Genomic DNA, 22,635 nt, shown 5'->3' on the forward strand with positions numbered 1-22,635 from the left:
GCAGGCGTATATACAAACATTACTGGGTGGTTTGGTTATTTTTGGGCCACGGGATAGGATACAAAGGCTTCGACATACAAAGCCAGGGAGTAAACAGCAGATTTTATACGGAGCGCTCTTGATCTAGATATGGAGTTGTCGGCGTAGTATCGGACCAACATAGATGACGATAAAAGACATGATTCTATTCAACGTTTATCCTAAACAGAACGCCAGACTTTCCACTGGTGACATGACAAACTGCCATATGCAAAGTAAACAGAAACCTCAACGCCAACTAAGTGTACACATATAGTGAAGTGTTCCAAGTAACGACAAGCTCAAGTGTATATCATATATTTGTCGTATCTATTCGGCGTACTTGGTGATGAACTTCTCGCTGCCGTCTTGGTTTCTTGGGAACCTGGCGCTTGTACTGGTCCCCGGCGTTGTCACATGCAAGTCATCAAGCTCGCTTTCATCAAAAGCGGCGGACTCAAGATCACCGGGCTGCGACTTTGCTCGGTTACCGTTGGAGCGCCGAGAAAGATCATGATCAGCGAGAACGGAGTACGCAGCACCCTTGCGACGCTCGCGCCAGATCCAGTATCCCCAAGCAATAGCGCCAATGACAACAATGACCAGAACAATCTCACCAGACTTATAGTAAGCCGCCCACTTCGCTTCATCCAACTGCTTCTGGTGTTCTTGGTCAGCGGTCTGGGTAGTGTTCTTGGCATTGCCAACACTGGTCTCAGGTCCCTTCTCGCCATCAATACGGCTGTCGGCAGGATCGCCACCAACACTGCTGATATCGACACCCATAAAGCGATCCAGCATGTCTCGGCTCCGGCGAGGGAGATCGAAAGGAACCATGTGCGAGGAGTTATAGACAAGAACGTAGGTCAGGTTTCGAGCCTCTTGCCAGAAACCCGCTGTCTCGCCCTCAAACTCCCAATCACGTCGAGGAGCCCAGTTACCAGGCGTCACCTCGAAGCCCTTTCCGCCGTTCCATTCCATCTTGTTAATCATGTTCTCGGTTCCAATGTGATTGCAGATGAGGTCCTCGGCTCCAGAGAAAAGCATGATGGGAACTTCCTTAAGAAGCTTGGGAAGAAGCTCGACGGCGGGCTTCGAGTTCCTTGCATGGAAGGCGCCTCCAACAGCACCGTTACACTCTGTCCACCCAACAGACTTCTTCACACCATCGACATGGAGAGCGCTGGTCACCTCAGGCTTCCTCAAGTAGGGGGTTAGGTGCACCAAATCCGGAGGCCAGTTCATACCACAGCTAGGGTAGGAGTCCTTGAGTCGTACGTCGTACATGTTGATGCATGCGTTGTCGCCGTCACCCTTCTTGGTCAACTTGAGCATATTGGAGAGAATAGCCTCGCACTCTCCATAATCCACATGACCAGCGTCCGAAGCCATCATCTTTTCACAGCTGCGCCAATCGGCCTGGAGCTTCTTGTGGTCGTCGGAGTCCTTCTCGATAAGGCCCTTCTCGATTCCATATGTAATGTAAGCAGGATACTGCTCGGCTGGAGAGATCCAGCCGTTGCCGATCAAGAGTCCCTTCAGGTTCCATGCGGTTTTGGGGTCCTTCTTGTTGCGATCGAGAATTGCCCTGGCGATGTAAGGAATGTGTTGTCCAGCATAGGACTCGCCTGCGATGTAGATCTAGCTAGTCTTAGCATACTGACAATCTCGCAATATTAAATTCTACTCACGTCATCGCGGTCGTATTGAGGAAAGAGGTCAAACCACTTCTCGAGGAAGATGACGAATTGGTCGGCCATCTCCTTAAGCTCGTGAATGTAGTTGTTGGTATCGACGGAGCTGAAGCCCGTGCCGACGGGGTTGTCGACGAAAAGAAGATTGGCGAACTCGTTCCAGGAGCCATTGTTGTACATCAAATGGTCTTGATCCTTCAGGCGATAAGGACCAATTTCCATCATGGAGCCATCTTCGGAACTACAACCTGGTCCACCATTGATCCAAATGACGGTTCGCTGTTTATCGGCGATATGTTGATTCTCGAAATGCCAGAAGAATAGGTTTCCATGCGTATCAGGGGTAACCTCGATATGGCTGTGATGCAGACAGACGCGTCAGCAGGTCAAAGCACAGGGAGGAAACAAGCTGACTTACCCAGCATGCATGTTGACTTTGGGCCCGTCGGCGGGCAGACCTGGAAGATCGCGAACATAGTAGTCGGCAGCCGCAGCTTTTGTTGTTGTCGCAGCATTGGCGGCAGTGGCCAGAGCTGGCGCAAGGGTGAAGGAGAGTAGAGCGACCCATCGTCTCGGAGACGGGATCATCGATATAAAAGCCATGATGGATAGCGTTGCGGACGAAAGACGCCGCGGGCGAAGATGAAGGGACACTTGAGAGAAACCACAATGTCCAGTGAAGAATAATCCAACAAAAATCAGAAAAGGGAAGAAATGAATGCCCTGCCTGACAACGAAGACATGAGCAAGCAGAGTTGCGACTGGAATGAATGAAGAGCCAGGTCGGTTCTTGAAATGGAGATGAAGGGACGGGCAGTCTTAGGAGAGATGAGGTGGCCTCGGGACCCCGGGTTCTAGTGTGGGCCAGGTAGTAGCTTCCGCTGTAGTATTAGTGGCGGCAGGACCTCTGATGCTGGTCGCAGCTGTGGCTTGGCGCTTTATCCTGCCCGGTTGCAGTATTATTCGAGTATCCGGGTACCTAGTGTGCCCGCTGTAATTCTTCCGCCTCAGGGGTCTTGGTCCACTGATAGCAATCTCCTGTTTTGGGTTGTTTCTCGGAGTTGTTAAAGCCGAATCTTTAAACAGTTTCGCGCCGAGTATCATATATATGTATCTCAAACACGGAAATGTTTATACTAGATAATTATTTAAATGTTTGTTATTTTGTGTCCTTTTTCTGATCCTCTAGGTATGGATGTTTGTCTTGGCTTTATTGGACTAAAGTGGCGCTGTTGCTATTTGGTTATCAATAAGAATCAGCTTCGTTCTATGTGTGTAAAGTACCTATATGCATTGTCATACAGTACTATCAAGATTCCAGCCATGATGCATGATTTCCTACTGCGAGATGAAGAATTAATTGATTTCTGCAGTTCCTGTTGATATCATTTATATCTCATATTTGTTGATTGAACGGAATGGGAAACTGAACATCCACTGACGATCATTAGATCCAATTGCTTCAAGACTGGATGCTAAATTTAATGGGTAGGAGTTTTCAAAACCCTCTCTTCCCCAGCCAATCAACGTCATCACCACACACTCTTTCGTAAAGCCTCACATGAGGTAACCAAAAGTGAACTTGTATCATTTTCGATATCAAAGAAAGAAAAATCGATACTCTGATATTCATCACCAAAACTTGCCTAGTGCACTCGCCGCACTGATACAAACCAACGTTGCCCCTCATCCCAGAACAAAGAAAAAAATGGCAGCTAACGGCAAGACTTTTATTGTCGAGCATCTCGACCCTGAGTTAGGCCCCTGGTCAGAGCTTGAGTATCTCGCCATTGCTCGCGAGACTCAGGCTACTCAGGGATCTTTCATTCTCTCTAGTCTGCCTCCTACTTTCCAGGTTCCAACAGATCTCGCCAGCAACCCCGCCTTCACTGCTGAGCAGCGTGGTGTTGAGGAGCTTTATGCTGCCAACAAGCCCAAGGTTTGCCTGCTTGATCCTTCTGCCGCCAAGGACCTTTCTCCCGAGGATGGCGAGACCTTTGATGCCTTCTTGTTCGGTGGTATCCTCGGTACGTTCAAAAACCCGGGGATCAAAAGTAATGGATGATTCATGCTAATGTTCATATGCAATCAATAGGCGATGACCCCCCACGAGGTATGTATTTATTGTAGCATAACTCTCACTATTCCAACTGACTGGCAAAATAGACCGTACCTCGGAGCTCCGAAAGAAGGGCTTTGAGGGCCGCAGACTTGGTCCCAAGCAGATGACAACGGATACTGCCGTGCGAGTTACCCGTATTGTCGTTCAAGACAAGGGTTTGTTATACTTATACCTTACCCCTGCAACATGAAGCTTACCATATATCAGTACCCCTCGACCAGGTTCCCTACCTGGACTACCCCGAGCTCAAGTTCAACGAGCATGAGAGCACTGAGATGCCTTTCCGTTATGTCAAGGGTGAAGATGGCAAGCCTATCATGCCCAAGGTTTGTGAATTTCGATAGTGCCATTGACCAGAAGCTAATACTTCAATCTAGGGCATGGTTGAGTTGATCCAGAAGGATGCCGATAAGGCCGTTAATGACCTTTTTTAAATACAATATCCATATGGATTCAAGTATAAAGTTAGAATGGACTTGGATGGAGATATCTAGGCTGATGCCGGAACGATCTGTGATGCCGCATCACTTTGGGGGAAACCGCCAGTGTGAAATAAAACCCACCGTTTACTCTCCATAATGGATCTCATGCTTCAAGGAATATTTTATCTGATCATACCATGGCGAAGAATCATCGGCTCTGTACTTATTTGGTTGATTAAGTTAAGCAAGTGTCCTGGCGCATACAATGCTTCGTCTTCACCTTGTAGTATGACATTATATACCACGTATATGTTCCATCGATGATCACGAAACAACACGTCAGAAGAGTTTCCACTGAAGTATCTGTCGTTTGCTGCACTAATAAGAGATATATCAACGCTCTTAAATGGGCTTTGAGATCTACCCTGGAGGAACTACCTGGGATACGCACTTGTATGTTCGACAACGTATGACTGTGTTTAAAACAATTATTTGAATAGTCTCTGAGTTTGATTAGATACCTGAGTGCTCTATTCAAGTATTACAAATGTTAAACAACCTCGAACATATACGGTTCAGAACCAAAGTTGAATGCAAATAGCCGAGAAATGCAATAAACGGAATAGATATAACGAGAACCAATCGACGAGCTTCTACGTTGACAATTTGACATCAACTCGATAACAAGCTTAATCATATAGGCTTGCTTGAAGATTTAGGGATCTATCATGTGTGAGTAGTCATGATGTTTTCATATCTCAACAAATCTAGGTCGTTGCTCGGCCGGAATATTCCCCAATGGCGACGATGCTTCTCTCAAAGTACACCACGCCGCTCGTCAGACCCCCTACGCATTCTCTTCTGCGGCTCCGATGAGTTCAGCTGTGCATCTCTTAGAGCTGTTCATGAAGAGTACACTCGAAACAAGGGTCTGATTGAGTCGTTGGAGGTTATGGCTCTACCGCCAAAACGCACAGGAAGAGGATTTCAACACCTGAATCAAGGCAAGTCAAAGGGTTTCCCAAGTTCCATAGCAGGAGACTAATGCAACGCAGTACCTTGTAAGATTCAAGCAGAAGAGTTGGGATTGAATATACACGAACAGGGCACATTTACGAAGTGGGATGTAAGTTCTGGACCCCTGGACTGAGTGGCATGAATTAGTTACTGAAACTCTCTAGCTGGCCAGCGGAACAAATCTTGTGATTGCAGTGTCTTTTGGACTTTTTGTACCACCAAGGATCTTGAGATCAGCTAAGTACGGTGGCCTCAATGTGCACCCTTCACTACTCCCCGAGTAAGTCTTAGTACCGTACTATCGGAAATCGAGAAACTAATTGTGGCAGCCTACGTGGACCTGCACCAATTCACCACGCGATATTAAGAGGAGACACTCATGTTGGTGTTTCACTACAAACACTAGACGACAAAGCGTTTGATCATGGAACCGTGCTATCTCAAACACCACGCCCGGGAATACCAGTACCGCCCGGTTGCACCGTCAAAGAACTCACAGATCTCCTTGCCCCAATTGGAGCGCAGATGCTGGTACAAAGCCTAAGGGACGGCCTCTACAAACCACCGCACCAAAATAAAGGATGGAAGGGTGAAGAGCTCGATCAAGGGCAGCTCACTCATGCACCAAAGGTCAGCAAAGCTGATGGACACATCAAGTGGTCCAGCTGGACTGCGGATGACATTGTACGGAGGGTACGAGTCATGAAGTCGCTTTGGACAGAAGCTATCAACAAGAAGGGAGAGACAAAACGCCTGATTTTTTCAGATGCCGAGGCCATAGCTCTTGGCGGTTTCAATGGCAATGGTGCCACAGTTCGCTTTGTGGAAGGTCAAGGGTCAGGAGTATTCAGGACTATTGTGTCAGACCAAGGCGACGGTAGTTACGCCATTGCTACTTCAGACGACAGAATGATTCGAGTGAAGAAGATCAAAGAAGAGGGTAAGACGGAGAGGGAGGCTAAGGTGACACTAAGGTCTTATATCGAAGCGTAAGAACATACCCCGAGACCTTTAGTTCGTTGTGCGTTACTGTTAAGCCCAATCGATGTATTATGGTTATAAAAAGGACGGCAGTAATAGAGTGCTTCATCAAATTTATTCTCGTTTCTCGTTCTCCGCAATTCATTTTCAGGGTATCATTCAACTCCATCCTTCGTCTCGAGCACCACGTCTAGTCTAAACCCCTCATGCAAGTCTTGTACGAATCCATTCTGCCCATTTGCACAAGTCCTCCATATGTTCCAGCACTTTACCCAAGTCCGCTCGTGTAAGCCTCTTTCCCTGTGCATTGTCCTCAGAACGAGGAAGGACGTTCTCTTCGGCAACATCAACAACCCCATCCTCTAGGATCTTCAGTGTGATATTGGCGATTGAGTCCTTGAAGGGGAAGACAACCTGTAAATGGGGCATTGGATGAACCCACAAAGTAACGTCGAGCTTCAACTCTGAGGGCTCAGGAGTCGCAGTCTCATCAGACACAGAGGCTGACTTCATGAAATCAGCTAGCTCATCCCGAGTAGTAACATTTGACTTAGGTTGTTGCACCGCGGCATCTCCTCGCTTAGGCAGTGGTCCGGCCTCTTTTGTCTCCGATCCAAAGCTGTTCTCAAGTAACGTTGCGAGGAAGGCATACTGTCGGAGTAGTGGAAGCATATAAATAAGCTGCTGGGGGTGAGAGAATGGGATCTCGGTAACCCTGTGCGAGTAAACCTGCTTATAGATGTACAGGGTGTTGCGGTGAGGTTTAAGAGCCGGCTTCTGATTCTTATCGTAAGTTCGGACATCGCGTTGGCGAGAGATTGCACGGAGCTCGCTGGGATCCTGGGCACTCCCTGGAGGAATAGGGAAGAGTAGACTGTCAAAGGTCGGTACGTAGCCGTAAAGTTGGGGCGTCTTCATGTTGACGATGGTGTATAGATGTGACCAATCGTTGTGAGACATGATGATTGGCGGGTCAAAAGTAGCGATGAACATGACTTGCGGTACCCTCGCTGTAGACAGGTCTGGCTGAAGCATCTCCATTCCGGCATTCTTATTCTCCTCCGAGGGTGGGAGCACAACGTTGCCAGGTTCTTGCCAATCCAGATTTGGCTGCTTGGGGTTGATGGAAGGCTCTGACTTTATGACATCTTTGGAAAGCCAGTTCTCAGAGACTCGCACAGGCATCACCTCGTCAATTATAGGAGCACATCCGATAAGAAGGGACCAGACTTGTTCTCGCGATGCAGTAAATGAAGCCATCTGCTCATTCGTTGGCTGAATATGACGGAGAACCTTCCAATATTGTAGTGCCAGTCCTACTCGGTCTTTTGAGTGCATAACAGGGAAGCCGTGGCGGGTGCACATTGCTGCCATGGATAAAGCACCATCTGATTTGTCACTCATTCCTGGCTCTTCGCGAAGCTTGGCGACATCCCACTGATGGAGTCTCTCCAGGCTAGCATAGATGCCTGCCAGTGCTTCATGGCAATCGAGACCCGGGACGATGCTGAGTTTATCCAAGACGGCTAATCGTTCAAGGTTGTTCGCGAAATCATCGAGCGTTTTTGTCAACGGGCTTTGGTTTGGGCGAAGTTGCAGGTCTTTCAGAAGAATCTCACTTGCTCGGCCAACATGCTTGGTAACCGATGCAGCAGATTCTGGAAATGCCAATGAGATATTCTCGACAATATTATTGTCCAAAATAATGTCAAGCTGAATGGCCGAGCCTGCTATGACGAGAGTTCTTTGTTTTCGGCCATCAGGTGCTGTGGTGTCTTCTGAGAGGCAGTCGAGTCCTATGCGCTGCGCCAGACGCTCCAAGCCAGCCTCGCTTACAAGTCCCTTCTTTTTCTGCGTCGAGTTAGCAAGGCAAGAGGATGCGTAGAATGGAACGTCCATACATCTAAAGTTGCAATAATCGTCTCCAACCGTTTAAGCTTGTCGTCCTCGTTCACGAGGGATGGCAGCCCGCCCAGATTACCAACGTCGACGTTGTTCAGATTCACATCAAGACCGCCTGTGATACCAAGAGCGCCCATGGCCGCAGCAGTAGAAGGACTGTCAAAGTTCAGGGGGACATTTGACATATGCGCCATCAGCGATGATGTGGCAGGCGACTTCTTGAACTGCTGCGGCGAAGATTTCGGACCTCGGGGGGAGAAGGCAGCGTGAGCGGGGTTCGAGAACGGAGTCGATACGGGAGGAGTCGCGGCGGCGAGTTGCGAGGGAGTGCGGCCCTGTTGCGAAGCGTGCTTCATGGCTGTTGGTGTCGCCATTGTGAAGATATCAATGCCCTCTTTGTGAGGGCTCAAATCGCGACGTGTTTGATAGATGAAAGATGATTATTGGTTGACAAAAGTGGGTGTATTAGATATGGCGTAAGTTCAATGGCGACTATCAGTGAAGTATTTGGGATGCAGAAGTTATAGCCAAACAGTCAAGCAGTTCAAGATTCAAAATGGTTGGAGGTTGGAAAGTCAACATTAGATGCAGTAGCTGTACTGCCTGCATGGCTCGGCCCCACCAAAGCCGACAGTGGAGGACCCCTGGTCGGGTTAGCTAGGTCAGAACCTACAGTGCCTTTAGCGCTATAGGGCGGGAGCTCAAAGATTTGGGCGGCGGGGAGCAATTACCTATGCGACTTCTCACTTCGACTTCACGACGGGAGCAATGACTTCCACTGGCAACCTCTCCCGCACTGCGGTACGTGCTTCTTCTCAAGCCTCAGAGCACACCATTCGTTCTTCATCAACGAAAGTCCATAGATCCGAGCTACAAGCGCGGTCTTTGTATCTTTGGGTCTGGCCTGCACCTGTCAACTTTACTGAGAGACGATCGATTTTGAAAGCGCTTCAACAACACGGCCCAGTCGAGTCTTTTAAATGGTTACCGGTATGATCATTGATCTAACATAGAGATGCTTGAGAAGATCGCTAATCGCATTACATTGCAGGGTCAAAGCTCCAGTAACGTCTTAGGTTCCATCTTCATATCTTTAATGAAAGAAAGCCAAGATGCCGCCAAAGCTATTTCTTCCAGCCCGCTTAACATCACTGTCCCTAGGTCCAGCACGGAGCCGACATCCGTCGTAAAGATGGATGGCTTGAAAGCAGAATTCCAGAAGCCGGACTCTTCGAAAGAACAGAAATCAGAATTTCTTGTTGAAATTTCGGAGACCCTCACATATAGACATGAGCAGAGCGCCAAAAACTCACCATTGACCAGACCATGGCCGGAATTTGTTGTCAAATCACCAACGTTCGCATCGAAAACTCTAGAGCGATCTCTTCCTGACAACATGGCAGCCATTGGGTTGAGGCACTGGGATGTTGACTTGGGACAACAAGAAGTGGCAGACAACAAGAGATTTGAAAGAGAGCAAATGCGCAATTGGCTCCCAAGCAAGATAAAAGATCCCGCTGCCAAATCAAAGGCGACCCAGGGTCAACAGGAGGTTACCTCTTCGGCTGCCTCTTTGGAGTTTTCGACCGAGAACACTACAGAAACTTCTACGAAAGAGAAGATGGTAGAGACCTTGCCTGAAAAGGCAGCAGAAGAGAAGACGGAGACTTCGATAGGGAAGCCAGCCGATGATATTCGGAAAACTCAACCGAGAGCCCAAAATGACGAACAATAAACTTGAAGGCCAAATAACGTTTGAACACCACCAAGAGAGGGAGCCGCGTAATACCATTTATGCGAGCCAAGACCTCAAGATCTTAGCCTCGAGTCTATGGCTTAGTCGGCACTTGCGCAACACATTGCTAGTGTTCCCACCTTATTGACTCAGCCATGTTGAGAATCAATCACTTTTCCAAACACAGCGCGGATCATGGCCGTTTATCGCAAAACACAGCGCACAAGGAGACATCATTTCTGCCACGAATATGCTCTACAACAAGGAACCTTTGCTAAGAATAAAGATGGTTCCACACGGGTTAAACCAAGAAGTCTGACGCAGCTTTCGATGAAGGAAATTCTTAGTTTGGATGTTCTACCCGTGGTTCAATTCCTCTGAATCATTCAAAGTCAATTGCCAAGATGGGTGTGACGTTGGCCCTTGAGGAACAACTACTTTAACCACTTTACAGCAAAAAAGTAATCAAGCAAGGATCCTAGTCTCGTCTCATCTGGCCCGAAATGCAGGGTCATGATCGATCCCGAGGGAGAAGACCCCCAAAACAAGAAATTTGGGGCGGCCCACATCCTGGCAGATGAGCCACGATTCGACCAAAGCCACTTGACTTTACGTCACTGGGTAGTAGAATCGGCATCTTGCGACGAGGGAAGCTATACCGTGAATTAGCAAGGCTTGGCTCTGATCATGGCGGATTTCGGCACGTACGAGCGCTGGAACAAGGCTTGGTGATGACGTCTCACCCGAAAAGTCGCAGCTTCTGGCTGTATCTGTGCCGTGTCCAAGTGTTGGTTCCTGGCATGGATGGCATCATGACCCTGAAACGACGGTAATCTGTACAGCTATATATGTGCATCTTCTTCCTCGGGTTTCGTTAATATTTTCGTATTAGCACAGACAGACAACAAGATCGCATTTGGACATTGATATCAAGTCTCGACTTGTATATCCATCACAAGCCATACATACAACCGCCACATCCACCTCTCACTTACACCACAACGCCAAAATGGGTCTCGGAAGATTCATCCACCATGTCGGTGCCTTCTTTCTTCTGGCAGCAACAATCATGCTCATTGTTGTGAGCATCACCGCTCCTGTGGTCAATCATATCGCCCTCCTCAAGGTTCGATCCCAAGGAGACGGCGTCAACTTTGGTACATTTGGTTATTGTCTGTTGCGAAGCGGCCAGAGGTAAGCCACACTCTCTTTCCCTCAAAGACAACTTCACCAACTAACAAACTCAATAGTGATCGCTGCACAAGCTCCCACATCGGTTATGATCCCGCCGATGCTCTCCCAGGCACCGGCATGTCCGAGATCAGCTCCAACACTGCAAAGGCCATGACATATGTCATGGTTCTTCACCCTATCGCTGCTGGACTCTGCTTCATTGCTTTCCTTCTGGCCATCGGTGCCGGCATCTTTGGCTCTCTTATGTCAACTCTCGTCTCCGTCGCTGCCTTCATTGTCACTATCATCGCTTTGGCTTGTGACTTTGCTGGCTTCTCCATCATCCGACGACGAATCAACCGCGACACCAATGCCACTGCCAGCTGGTCTGTCGGTATCTGGCTTGTTCTTGCCGCTGCCATTCTTTGCCTCATTGGCACAGTCGCTGTGTTTATCACCTGCTGCTCTGGCCGCCGCAAGAAGAGCCGTGAGCAGAAGAAGATGGAGGCTTACAACTCTTCTCCTACCCGTTACTAAACAACCGAACATCAGCAATGATGCTGATTACACAACCAAATATTCACTTGTTAACAGAAAGAGGTGGACTAATTACGACGATTGGAACATACCAATACCCCAGGGCTTTATTGAAATATGAGATCACGAATTTATCTATTCAGACGGAGTCTTAATAGAGGCGATACCAGCGTGGCGTATGTCACATTGAATCTTTACTTGTCATTTATTTAAACTTAATACACTGCATATACTATCAACTATCATATTCGCTACAAAGTGATGCATACTAGTTTTGACCTAATCGATCAAGCGTGAAATATTGACACCGTCCCACAGGGGAAGAAGAAACGTCTCAAGGCGAGGGCTGTTCAGTGCCATCTCATTGAACTCACGGATAGCCAAGATGTTTTTCAGTTGGTCCCCCTCAAGCTTGTCGTCGCCAAGTGCCTTGTCGTCAGCGACCAGACCTCGACGTAGAACATTATCTGAGACAATGAGTGCTCCTGGACGAAGAAGTCTGTTGGAGTTGCCGGGCTTCGACAGTTCGAGAAGCTGCCTCAAGTACCCAGGATACCCGGTCTTGTCCGCATCTATAAAGACAAGGTCATATGGCTCAGAAGGATTGAGTTTAGGTAGACTATCCAAGGGCGTTAACATTTCGGTACAGGTTATACTTTCGGATCAACTTACGATTCAGACGCAGGACCAACAATGATCTCTGCGTTCTTCACTCCGTTCGCCTCAAAGGCTTTCTTAGACAAGTCGGCATATTCGGTTTCAAATTCCAATCCTGTGACAAGTCCATCTGGGCCGACGGCGTCAGCCCAGACAAGGGCAGAGAATCCAATGTAGACACCGATTTCAAGGACTATTGCCACATTTGTTAGTTATTGTTCCTTAACAGTTGAGCCAGGTCAAGACTTGTATCTATAACCACTTACCTCTCTTGGTGCCAGTGGACTTGACGAGAAATTTGTTAAACTGGGATTGAAAGACAGAACTCATATAGTTGGAGTCTTCGCGATTAGCAGAGATCTCGGCATGATAATCGCTGATGTACTTGGGCAGCGTGGTTGAGTATTGCTCCGCGTAGGAGGTAACAGTCTGGCCCAACTGAGGCGACGCATAAAGAGGAATGCTATTATCTTTCATATTGTAAGTTGTATGATTGATTCTTTGATTGATAACGACAGCTAAAATTGCGAAAGCATTTGTTTATATATGCATCTGTCTTGTTGATCCCACCATCCTCCCCTCATCGACCCACCAATAGAGCGAAGCCATCCTTCGTATGTTCGGCAACTCAGCTCGGATTTAAGATGCTCAAAGTAAAAGCACATTGACGTCAGATGTGAATTCACACGATGAGTTCGGCGATATAATGTCTATCCGATGTTTATTCCGAATAATTCACCGTTCTGTGGCGGTCTTTTTGTTGTTGTTCACATGGACAGGAGTGAGGATCTTGTATATCAGGTACAACTAAACGAGTGGACAATCAATTGAAGACCTATCTAGATGTCTACATATGCAGTCCAATAGAATTAAAATGGCCGTGTTCCAATGATCTTTTAGTAAGAAAAGACAGAAAAAGAAAGACAAGACAGACAAGCAATATCTTAGTCCATAAACCATTATGTCTTGTCTAATTGCTCAGCCCATTGTATCGCCTTTATAAGCCTAGGCCTTAAGCTCAAAGGAGCATCATGCCGACAATACCGACAGCAAGGGTGCCGGCAATGGAGACGGTGCTGGAGCTGGCACCTGACTTGGAGACAGTCAAGGGAACTCGGGGAGCTTCTCCGGAGCCCTCGCCCTGAGGTCGAACCTGCTCAGGCTGGACAGGGACAGGAGGCTGGGGAGGGGCGGGAGCAGGCACAGGAACAGGCTTGATCTCCTCAGGCTTGGGCATAGGAGGAGGGGCTGGCATAGGTTCGACCTTGGGAGGTTGAGGCTCAGAAGCAGGAGCAGGCGCAGGAGCAGGCATGGGCTTAACCTCAGGAGCGGGAGCGGGAGCTGGACAGCCCTTGATCTTGTCGCAGATATCCTCCTCCTCCTTCTGGGGGTACTGAGGCTGGGGAGCAGGGACCGGAACAGGCTCAACCTTGGGTTGCTGAGGAGCGGGGGCAGGGACAGGTACAGGCTTCACCTCGGGGTATTGAGGTTGGGGAGCGGGAGCAGGAGCAGGGCAACCTTTGATCTTATCACAGATGTCCTCCTCCTTCTTGGGGTACTGAGGCTGGGGAGCGGGAGCGGGAGCAGGTAGAGGCTTCACCTCAGGGTAATGGGGCTGAGGAGCAGGAGCAGGAGTAGGGCAACCTTTGACCTTATCGCAGACGTCCTCTTTCTTGGGCTCGTAGTGGACCTTGGGCTGTTCCTTTTGAGGCTCGATCCTCTCACAGACAATCTCTTCTTTTCTGTACTTTCCGTGGCCACTGACGATCTTACGGCAGATGTCCTGGTGCTTGTGCTCCTTCTTGGGAGGTTCCTTCTGGTACTTGATCTTGTCACAAACAGTCTCCTCGTACTTGTTCTCACCATGTCCCTTGACAACCTTGTGGCAGATATCCTTCTCCTTCTCCTTCTTCTTTTCTTCCTCGACGACAACGACAACCTTCTTGGGCTGCTCCTTGGGCTTCTCAACCTTGGGGGCTTCAGGGGCCTTGGTCTGCTTGGGGACAATGACAGTAACACCCTTGTGGGTGTATGTCTTAGCGTTCTCGTACTCTCCAGTCTTCTCAGGAGCGTACTTGGTGGTCTTGGCCGCCTCACCATAATTGCCCTTGTGGTTCTTGCAGTGCCAGCAGCCAGGTTGAGCCCAGTCATTGCCACACTCCTTGCAAGGCTTGCGATCGCACCTGTCACCGTAGCACTTGGGGCTGAGCTTAGGATCATGGTACTTGGTGTAGGTATGATGCTCTACAATGGGCTTGTGAATGTAGTCATACTTCTTGCCGTCGATCACGTAGGGCTTCTTGTAGTGGTGAGCATCGTAGTGATCGCCGTTGTGCTTGTGCTTTTCAGCATGATGCCCGTGATGTTGCTTGTGGTGCTCAGGGTCATACTTCTTGTTGTCCTTGTGTTCCTTCTCCTCGGTCTCATATTCCTCCTCCTCTTCTGCTTCCACCTTCTCTTTCTCCAGCTTTTTCTTCAGCTTCTGGAGCTTCTCGTAGTCGTCCTTGGATTGCTTCTTCACTTCCTCGACCTTCTTGTCTTCTTCATCGTCAAGAAGAGATCCGACCCACTTCTTGTCCTCGTCTGGCTTGAGTACCTCGTTTGACTTGAACTCATTGTCAAGACCTTGCTTGCTGACATCGGTCTCAGCGTTGCTTTGCCAGGAGAACCGATTGGCCTGGGCAAGGCCGTTGACAAGGGCCATAACGGCCAAGACGTTATGCCTCATGGTGAATGCTGATACAATGTAAAGGAAGATAAGATTGTGTACAAAACGATTGACTGAATACAAGCGAAGAGCTGTCCGTTACAAGTCCTAAGAAGCTGAGGAGGAAGTTCAAGCAGACGGACATCATGGAGGAAATGGTTGATTTATACCTGCAACTTTGCATTGCTTGATGACAAAGAGACGAGGATTTTGCACCAAGCTGCTCACTCATCTGCGAACATTGCCTCAAGTTGAGGCAATAGGGGACACCGATTGCCCCAGAGACCTGACGCCCATTCACAAAAATCCCTTTCCATGACCCTCACTCATCACCAAACGGCATGCTGAGAGGATGATAGAACATTGAGGCTTTACAGACGACCTCTCGCTTCTCGAGGACACCATAGAAAGTACCACCGGATAAACCACCCAACAAGGTTTGCCAGCACCACGACAACAGTGCGGGGAGGTCGTGTATCCAAAGGCAACAGAAGAGGGGCGTACAAGGACGAGTAAGATGATGAGAAAAGATGATAATACCCAAATCCAATTGTTTCGATGCTACCGCTGAAAGACCGAACATTACGTCCGCCCGCTGCCTGACACATAATACTCGCTATTAACTTGCACAATCTCAGCCCCTTCTTTTATTTTGCAATGCCTCCCGTTCTCTTCCGTGCCAAAGATTACCTTTACCTTAACCTAACGCCCCTGATTTCAGTCGAGCAAGTCGGACCTGCGGTGCTTATTCCCATTTCCGATCTCCAGCCGTCCTCTATTCCTCCGGGACACCTGAGAATAGTCCGAACCGCATTCGGTGGCTCTGCGAAAAGTTAGTATCAAGTTGCATAGAAACATACCGACTATATGACACAAGAGGAACGTTTTAGGTTCAGGAAGGAACCCAATGGGAGCACAGGAGAGTAGAGTAACGTACAAAAGGTAGCTTAGGGATGACGACTCCCAAGACAGCCAAAAGGTTGATGGTAAAGTACGTCAAGTCGTAATGTGTGTAGTGAGTGCTGACAAGGAACAGTGCGATTGGCACACTAAGAAGGAATTTCTTGGTAGGTGTGTATTGTGCCCCGTTATCAATTTGCTCCCACATGTTGAGGTTGTCAAAGGCGCCGCTGTTGAAATCGAAAGGAACGCCGCGGACATGGTGGAACATGATGTAGGAGCCAAACATGTAGGACATGTTGGTAAGGGTCCACGACGTCTCCTGCGAGACACCAGGAATGGCGTCAAAGATAATCTTGGCGCAGAGAATCAGGACAAGATGAATGGTCCAGGCACCTGTAGTTGGCGGTTTATGTCAGCATGTGGCTCTTGCAAGCAGACTGGTGCATTTGCACAACGATAGGTCGACATACCTTTAGCGTTTGTCCAGTTGGCGTTGAGATTAGGCAGAGAAGCCTGATCACTGATTTGCTCGAGGGTCTCAGGAGGCTCATGGTAGACCTGGAGGATACTGCTAGATCTCCTCCTTCGAGCTCCAGCAGCTCCTTCTCCTCCTGTGTTTCGCTCGGGCATGTTGAGATAGATACTGCCCCGACGCGGAGGTTTGTTCGCCGCGTCGTAGGAGACGGTGCGCTGAAGTAGAATTGGGGAAGACAGCTTGGCGGTATTGACGGGGTGAAGACGAAAAAAGCGTCAATCGAGCGGATGGAGGGGAGGATCGGCGGGTTCGTGACTGAGGCCGACGGACGCCCAGGATTCGCGCGTTATCGATGGAAGATAGTATTCCTTGTTAAGTTTGGAGTTGAAAGAAGAAGAGTGTAGTTGGAGGTTCCCCCTAATGATGTCACGGAGATAGCGTCCGGGGGCAAATGCGAAGCCAATGCAAGGGCAGGGCAAAGAAAGTGGCTTTGTATGTTTGATGCTGTATAATGAGAACGGATGGTCAGTAAGACGTGATAACGGCAGAGGCCAATATGAAGAATGAAGAACAAGTAAGTGAAGTGTCTGATCAAAGATGGACGGATGTTATTAGTTGGAAGTATCAAAAGAGAATCGACGTGGAAGGACTGGACGAGATGAGAGGGGATAGGATTGGATTGGATGCCGAACCGGAATATTCAATGTCCCCCGTAAGATGGTGAAGGAGCCACTCTCATGAGGAAAGGAGCCGACAGAAGGATGGAACAGCCAATCGACAGAAAGGGACACGCAATGCAACCTGGACGAGCAACGGGGATTAGGCGGAACAAGTGGGACCTGCTGCTGAAATTAGTGACTGTAGCGGGTGAGCTTGCAGCAGTAGTCTGCTGGAGCATGGTTAGTCCGGGGATTTAATCAGGGGACCTTCAAGGGATGGATGAATGGTGTAGGGTACATTTGCTTGTTCAGGGGCATGCATTTAACGTTTTGTCAATAATTAGGGGACCTATCCTTACTCACCTGACCTTTACAGCACCAAATATAGAGGTTTCTGTCTCGTGATGATTAAAATCGAGTTCGAAGGTTCGATCTGAGCAGGGATTGGCCGCATTCAGATCCAGAGATGGTAGAATAGGCCGAGAACTGGCCAGAACGCAACTAGTTATGGCCTGTGACCTTGCAATACGTCTGCGACGCCAAGGGGAAGGGGATCCAGAGCAGTCTCAACGTTTTGGTTAACCTACACGTGATCGGCTATTGGAACGAACAGCAAACGTTAATTCGAATCGCCATAGGATGTGACCGGCCAGGAGTTTGTTAGTGCTTGTTTTGAGTCAATGAATAAAGAAATCTTGCTAAAGCAGGTTGCGATGTTTTGTTATTTATCTGCTGTGATTGGACAAACAAAATGAAGCGAGATCTATGGGCCAAGATGTCGCAGCGAGATTACTGTCCGATTTATAGAAGCTCTGTTCTACCCGAAATGAGGAAGCAAAAGACCCATGACAATCCGACGATGGCGTGGAATGGCATGTCAAAGCTACGCAGCCACAAAACTGACATGGATTTTCGACCTCTACTATTATTCAGTGTACGACCATAGACGCGAAACAGAAGACAAGACGTCTGATACGGACCCACGACGTCTTGAACAGCGCACGGGAACGCTTGTAAATCGGCTGACATCAGGCGTATCTCGAAACACTGTATGTTGTTGCTTGATGAGTCAGCTTCGGTTAATCCTCGGAATGCTAACTAAGACTCGACACTGAGACACCATGCTTTTCCCTGCAGCGCGCTCTTTCCCTGATTGGCTAGCCGAGGAATTTTTCCTTGCAAGCCTGGTCTATCAACTTATCGATAGCATCACAGCCTTCATTTCGCGTCTCGTCTCCCTGATACGAAAGAGAAGCATCACCGCATCTCGCTTTAGCAAAAGCTTGACTTTCGCTACTTGAGTAACAGACCAGTCAGAGAGACCTGAACTGCCGTTGTAGCGCCATTAAGGCTGCTTTTTTGCTTTTCAATATCCTGCCAAACTTTACTCACATTACTTCATATCATAGGTACGTTAGTCAAAGTATTTTCCCATTGCATCAGAGATCAAGCCAACGCAGGTTACAAACGCCTCTCGGGTGAGACCTTGAATGGGATGTACGCGCCCGCCTATCCTAATACCATTTTTGCTGGACATTGTTTATTAAGACTTTTGATCAGATAACATTGGAAAATATTGACAAAGCCAAGTGGCTTCGAATACTGTGAGGTTGGAAGTTTTGCCTCACAGTTGATACGTCAAAGGTCGAAAGTCTGAGCACTTCATCAAAAGAAACACACCCCAAGACTTTACTATCACATTCACAAGCTATCTCTAGTACCGCTTCTTTAAGATGGCGACTGAAGATAATGACCCTGGTGATATCATCTACCTGTCTAGCGGCGACGAGGCCGAAGCCAAGGCTGCAGCTGTGAAAACCAAAAAGAGGTCCCTGGAGGATGCCTCCGACACGAAGAGTAACGATGGACAATCTTCAGCGCCCGAACCGAAGCGCTTGAGGAAAGATGCGTCTGCTGCACAGTCCTCCGAGACTGATACCTCATTGGGCGATGGCTCGAAATCTACGGGTGGCATTCCCGATTTCAAACATTCGGGACGGAGCTTCAAAATGCCTGAGTCTCCCAACCAGAAAAGCGGCTCCTGGTTAAAACGATTCAAGGTCTGGGTTACAGAATTCTTCGAAGCCAATTCAGACATCAACCATGCCATCAACGCGCAAGTAGCCGAGTCTGCTTACGGTTGGTACATCGACCACCAGAGAGATATGAAGGCGAGGAAGAAAAAGAATGCGAAACAAGTTGCTGAAGAATTTGGTGACCTCGAGGCTTTCCTCCAAAGTCTTCGACCTTCCAAAGCAAGATCTAATCAATCGACACTGGATAGCTGGTTCACTAAGCAAGCCAACAGGGAGCCGGTTCATAAAGGAAAACGCTCTTACGCCTCTAGTGTAAGCGAAGGCGAGATCAATGAAGCAGAGGAAAATGAGTCCGAGAGCGAAGCAGAGTACGAACCAACACTAAGTACCGGCGAGAAGACGGGAGGTCCCAAAGAGGCGAATGGCGAGGCTGCACCTCAAGTCTCCAACCATCACAACCTGCCGATAATTGAGACACACAGAAATGTCCCCACAGGAGACGAGGCTCTGAAACAGCAACGGAGATACTTCCCATCCGCCAATGATCCTGCTCAAATGTGTCTTCTTTGCGGCTTGAACACGCACTTGGCCCCGAGCTGCCCAACACTTGTCTGCTCATCATGCGGAAGCCTAGATCACTCGATTATATGTTGCCCCGAGAAAGAAAGGTGCAGCAAATGTCGTCAAATTGGCCATCGAGAAAGTAGCTGCACTGAGAAACTGGCGTTGACCAAAGAGGAAGGACTTGCTTGTGTGTTCTGCAACTCAAAGGATCATCTTGAGGAACAGTGTACAGAAGTATGGCGATCATTCCATCCAGACGCATCCACGGTCAAAAAGGTTGCGTTTATTCCTGCCTCATGTTCTGCGTGTGGAAGTGATGGACACTTTTCCTCGGATTGTAAGACCCAGCGCAATGATTTTATCAACCCTACATGGTCTGTCAAGAATCGCGATCAGTATATCGACCCCGAGTGTGGTATGGCAGCGATTGAGGAGGCGACGGGGGGACAGCCAGCCGGCAGATCCGCAAGAGCTCCTGAGCTAAGGATCCGTGGCCACGCTGCGCGAACCACAAACGTACATTACTCAGAGAGCGACGACTCAGAGGTAGAATTCTTGGGCAACAAACGCGTTCAGAAACCAGCCGTCGGACAGATTCGAATGGCCAGTAACATCCAGATGCCAAACATGCAGAATGGAAGAAGGAATACCAGACAAAATGGAGTGTCAGCCCAGCCTCCCCTCCCTCCTGGACCCCCTCCTCCTGGACCACCAGGTGTGCGAGGGACAGGTTCGTTTTCGTCACTCCCACGAAAGCCCCCTCCGCGAGACTTCAGAAACGTCCCCCCACCGCCTCCACAAGGCTCACAGGGGCAGGGAAGGTCGTACGGCAATAACGCGCCTCCATCTTTTAAGTCAAGAGGGGGCGGGCGTGGCGGCCGCGGTGGACGAGGAGGTCGTGGAAGAGGAAGGGGCAGGGGCAAATAGAGACCTTCAGTTTTGACACAGAACTAAGGGAAAAGCATTGATAGGCGCAGGGCTAGAGCTAATGGTGCATTGGGATACCCTCGGGAGCTGAGTGGCTCTGGGAACTGGTTGGCGCATGAAAGCCGAGCTGTCTGCCCGAGCGGGACTCCCACAGACTTGGCGAAAGGGATCGTAGACTTTGATACCCATCACTTATTGCTGTATACAAATTAGTTGATGTGAGTTGTTTGAAACGAAACCGGACGTGATAAGTTGGAGAAGTCGTGGCCGATAGAGTCAGATGTCCTGGAACCATGTGTGACTGTTGTAGTTAGTGACGGCTTTGCTTTGGCTCGGATATGCCAGTATGTAGCCCGAGTAGACGAACGAGCTGCAACAAGGCCCATGCCTATGGCCTAAGCCAGACATGCTTTTGCATGTAGGACCTGCTTACTTGCAAGGATCTCAAGTGGACTGAGACAAACCATCCAACGGTCGAGAGAACCGGTAGTAGCTGGGCGCAGATCTCAGATATTGACCAGACCTTTGAACCAGGTTCAACTAACCGTTACATCACGCAACAATGACAACAATGTATTTACTGAGGTATCTTGTCGAGGTCTTTTAGCAGTAAAGGCGAGATCTAATAGAGAGAAATGTTTTATTGGACAATGACCTTTACTACGTAGTAAATCAAAAGTGATAGGGAATACTTGGTGTGACAAAGTCTCGCGACAATGCAGCATCACATCCGAGAAAAAGTAAAAGGCACTAACAGCCAGTACCTTGCTTGACCTTGACTATGGGCATAGATGGATCCATTTGCCACGAGATGTTTGGACGCGGCAGAAGCGTCCTGCAGTAGCCAAAGAGTCATAGAGTCAAAGGGACTGCTGAATAGAGTAAAGTGGTGGATAATAAGAAGCTTAACGTAGATGCATGTTTTAGGGTTGAGGCTTTTACATCCTCTTGATCATGACAGGACCTTTTTGAGAGCAAGGGTATACCAACAGGGATATGCTAGACCGGAATGGATGGCGGCGAATGGATGTCATTGAATTGGATGCTAAGTTAGCGTTGAGATGCGCTGTGTTCAGTTCAAGGGTAGGATAGGATAGAATGTCACTAGAGCACATTCTATGACTCCGTGTAGCATTCTCGCATCCAGTCTGCGAGGGGAACGTGGATGATTTGCTGTTGGATGAGTCTATCTCAGACTCACAAGTTTCGACGATGAATGGATGATAACCTGTAGAGTCCTTGTTTATACTCGAGAAACCCAAAATAGCAATGCTAGACCCTCTCAGATCCATAACAAGAAAACTCAGAGTTTTAGCCCACAGAAACGAGAATAGTATTCTTTTCGTCCTGTCCCGTTTACTTCATAGTCAGTGACTAACATCGCGAGTTGAAGTCGATGAATAGTAATAAGCAGCCTATCACAGCGCGACAAGTGCCGTTGAAACCACGCGTCTGCCGCGTTGTTGGACACGGCAATGATTGGATAGAAAGTAGATGCATGTTTCCTGGGCGCGGGACCACAAGATGGAGAAGCGCTATCGATAAACATCCGATGGGAGAGGTACTTGAAGGGTACCTGAGGGGAGGATCCGGAGGCCTGAACCGAAGGATCAACGAAACAAACTAGGGAGAGGTTGGAGACAGGAAACACACGTGGCGAGACTCGAGAAACAGCGCATCTGCATTGAAAGAGTTTGCAGTTGGCCTCGTGAGTGGTTGTAGATCTTGAGGCCAGTCAAGTACTCGTCAGGTACACCGCCACGATCCCCTCGCGGCAGATCTGCAAAGACCAGGATAAGGTCAAGACGACAAACGAAGTCCAACCAATCAAGACTCAAGCGCAACGCGTCTTTGGACTTTGTTCCAACGCGCACAGAAAGTCTCCACGATCTAAAGTCTAGACAGGGCCAGGGACTTGAAGCTCTGAGTCACCGACAGCCAGTCGTTGTTAGTGGAGGGTGACCTTCTCGCGATAGCACCTGCAGCCGACCTACCTTAGGGCAGGAGTAAGTGCATGAAGGAAAAAATGGAGAGAAAGAGAAAGGAGGAAAACGAAATTCCCATTCTCTCTCGGTTATACAGACGAGGCTGATCTTGAGGCAATGG

The 22,635-nt window shown here is 48.7% G+C and overlaps 10 protein-coding genes across 10 annotated transcripts; 5 read left to right on the top strand and 5 right to left on the bottom strand.

The window, feature by feature from the left end:
* Window positions 1–348: 348 nt before the first annotated feature.
* On the bottom strand, window positions 349–2,315 carry FIESC28_07178 (uncharacterized protein; the record flags this gene model as incomplete). Its single annotated transcript, XM_031161319.1, has 3 exons — window positions 349–1,659; window positions 1,710–2,070; window positions 2,131–2,315. 3 exons carry the CDS (start codon window positions 2,313–2,315, stop codon window positions 349–351), a joined length of 1,857 nt encoding a protein of 618 aa, XP_031014577.1.
* A 1,105-nt stretch (window positions 2,316–3,420) lies between these two features.
* FIESC28_07179 (uncharacterized protein) lies at window positions 3,421–4,268 on the top strand (the record flags this gene model as incomplete). Its single annotated transcript, XM_031161320.1, has 5 exons — window positions 3,421–3,739; window positions 3,808–3,825; window positions 3,879–3,989; window positions 4,042–4,160; window positions 4,212–4,268. The coding sequence occupies 5 exons, from the start codon at window positions 3,421–3,423 to the stop codon at window positions 4,266–4,268; spliced, it is 624 nt and encodes a 207-aa protein (XP_031014578.1).
* A 1,260-nt stretch (window positions 4,269–5,528) lies between these two features.
* On the top strand, window positions 5,529–6,266 carry FIESC28_07180 (uncharacterized protein; the record flags this gene model as incomplete). The annotated part of the gene is made up of 2 exons (XM_031161321.1): window positions 5,529–5,553; window positions 5,680–6,266. 2 exons carry the CDS (start codon window positions 5,529–5,531, stop codon window positions 6,264–6,266), a joined length of 612 nt encoding a protein of 203 aa, XP_031014579.1.
* A 192-nt stretch (window positions 6,267–6,458) lies between these two features.
* FIESC28_07181 (uncharacterized protein) lies at window positions 6,459–8,530 on the bottom strand (the record flags this gene model as incomplete). The annotated part of the gene is made up of 2 exons (XM_031161322.1): window positions 6,459–8,105; window positions 8,156–8,530. 2 exons carry the CDS (start codon window positions 8,528–8,530, stop codon window positions 6,459–6,461), a joined length of 2,022 nt encoding a protein of 673 aa, XP_031014580.1.
* Window positions 8,531–9,348: 818 nt separating this feature from the next.
* FIESC28_07182 (uncharacterized protein) lies at window positions 9,349–9,891 on the top strand (the record flags this gene model as incomplete). The annotated part of the gene is made up of 1 exon (XM_031161323.1): window positions 9,349–9,891. The coding sequence occupies one exon, from the start codon at window positions 9,349–9,351 to the stop codon at window positions 9,889–9,891; it is 543 nt and encodes a 180-aa protein (XP_031014581.1).
* A 1,009-nt stretch (window positions 9,892–10,900) lies between these two features.
* On the top strand, window positions 10,901–11,601 carry FIESC28_07183 (uncharacterized protein; the record flags this gene model as incomplete). Its single annotated transcript, XM_031161324.1, has 2 exons — window positions 10,901–11,085; window positions 11,142–11,601. 2 exons carry the CDS (start codon window positions 10,901–10,903, stop codon window positions 11,599–11,601), a joined length of 645 nt encoding a protein of 214 aa, XP_031014582.1.
* A 279-nt stretch (window positions 11,602–11,880) lies between these two features.
* FIESC28_07184 (uncharacterized protein) lies at window positions 11,881–12,735 on the bottom strand (the record flags this gene model as incomplete). Its single annotated transcript, XM_031161325.1, has 3 exons — window positions 11,881–12,220; window positions 12,274–12,451; window positions 12,525–12,735. 3 exons carry the CDS (start codon window positions 12,733–12,735, stop codon window positions 11,881–11,883), a joined length of 729 nt encoding a protein of 242 aa, XP_031014583.1.
* Window positions 12,736–13,276: 541 nt separating this feature from the next.
* Window positions 13,277–14,986, bottom strand: FIESC28_07185 (uncharacterized protein; the record flags this gene model as incomplete). The annotated part of the gene is made up of 1 exon (XM_031161326.1): window positions 13,277–14,986. One exon carries the CDS (start codon window positions 14,984–14,986, stop codon window positions 13,277–13,279), a length of 1,710 nt encoding a protein of 569 aa, XP_031014584.1.
* Window positions 14,987–15,740: 754 nt separating this feature from the next.
* On the bottom strand, window positions 15,741–16,498 carry FIESC28_07186 (uncharacterized protein; the record flags this gene model as incomplete). Its single annotated transcript, XM_031161327.1, has 3 exons — window positions 15,741–15,788; window positions 15,903–16,261; window positions 16,339–16,498. 3 exons carry the CDS (start codon window positions 16,496–16,498, stop codon window positions 15,741–15,743), a joined length of 567 nt encoding a protein of 188 aa, XP_031014585.1.
* A 2,237-nt stretch (window positions 16,499–18,735) lies between these two features.
* FIESC28_07187 (uncharacterized protein) lies at window positions 18,736–20,529 on the top strand (the record flags this gene model as incomplete). The annotated part of the gene is made up of 1 exon (XM_031161328.1): window positions 18,736–20,529. One exon carries the CDS (start codon window positions 18,736–18,738, stop codon window positions 20,527–20,529), a length of 1,794 nt encoding a protein of 597 aa, XP_031014586.1.
* Between the last annotated feature and the right edge of the window lie 2,106 nt (window positions 20,530–22,635).

Source organism: Fusarium coffeatum (assembly GCF_003316985.1).
Source record: "Fusarium coffeatum strain FIESC_28 chromosome Unknown BRIP53273_contig_158, whole genome shotgun sequence".
Lineage (NCBI taxonomy): Eukaryota > Fungi > Ascomycota > Sordariomycetes > Hypocreales > Nectriaceae > Fusarium > Fusarium coffeatum.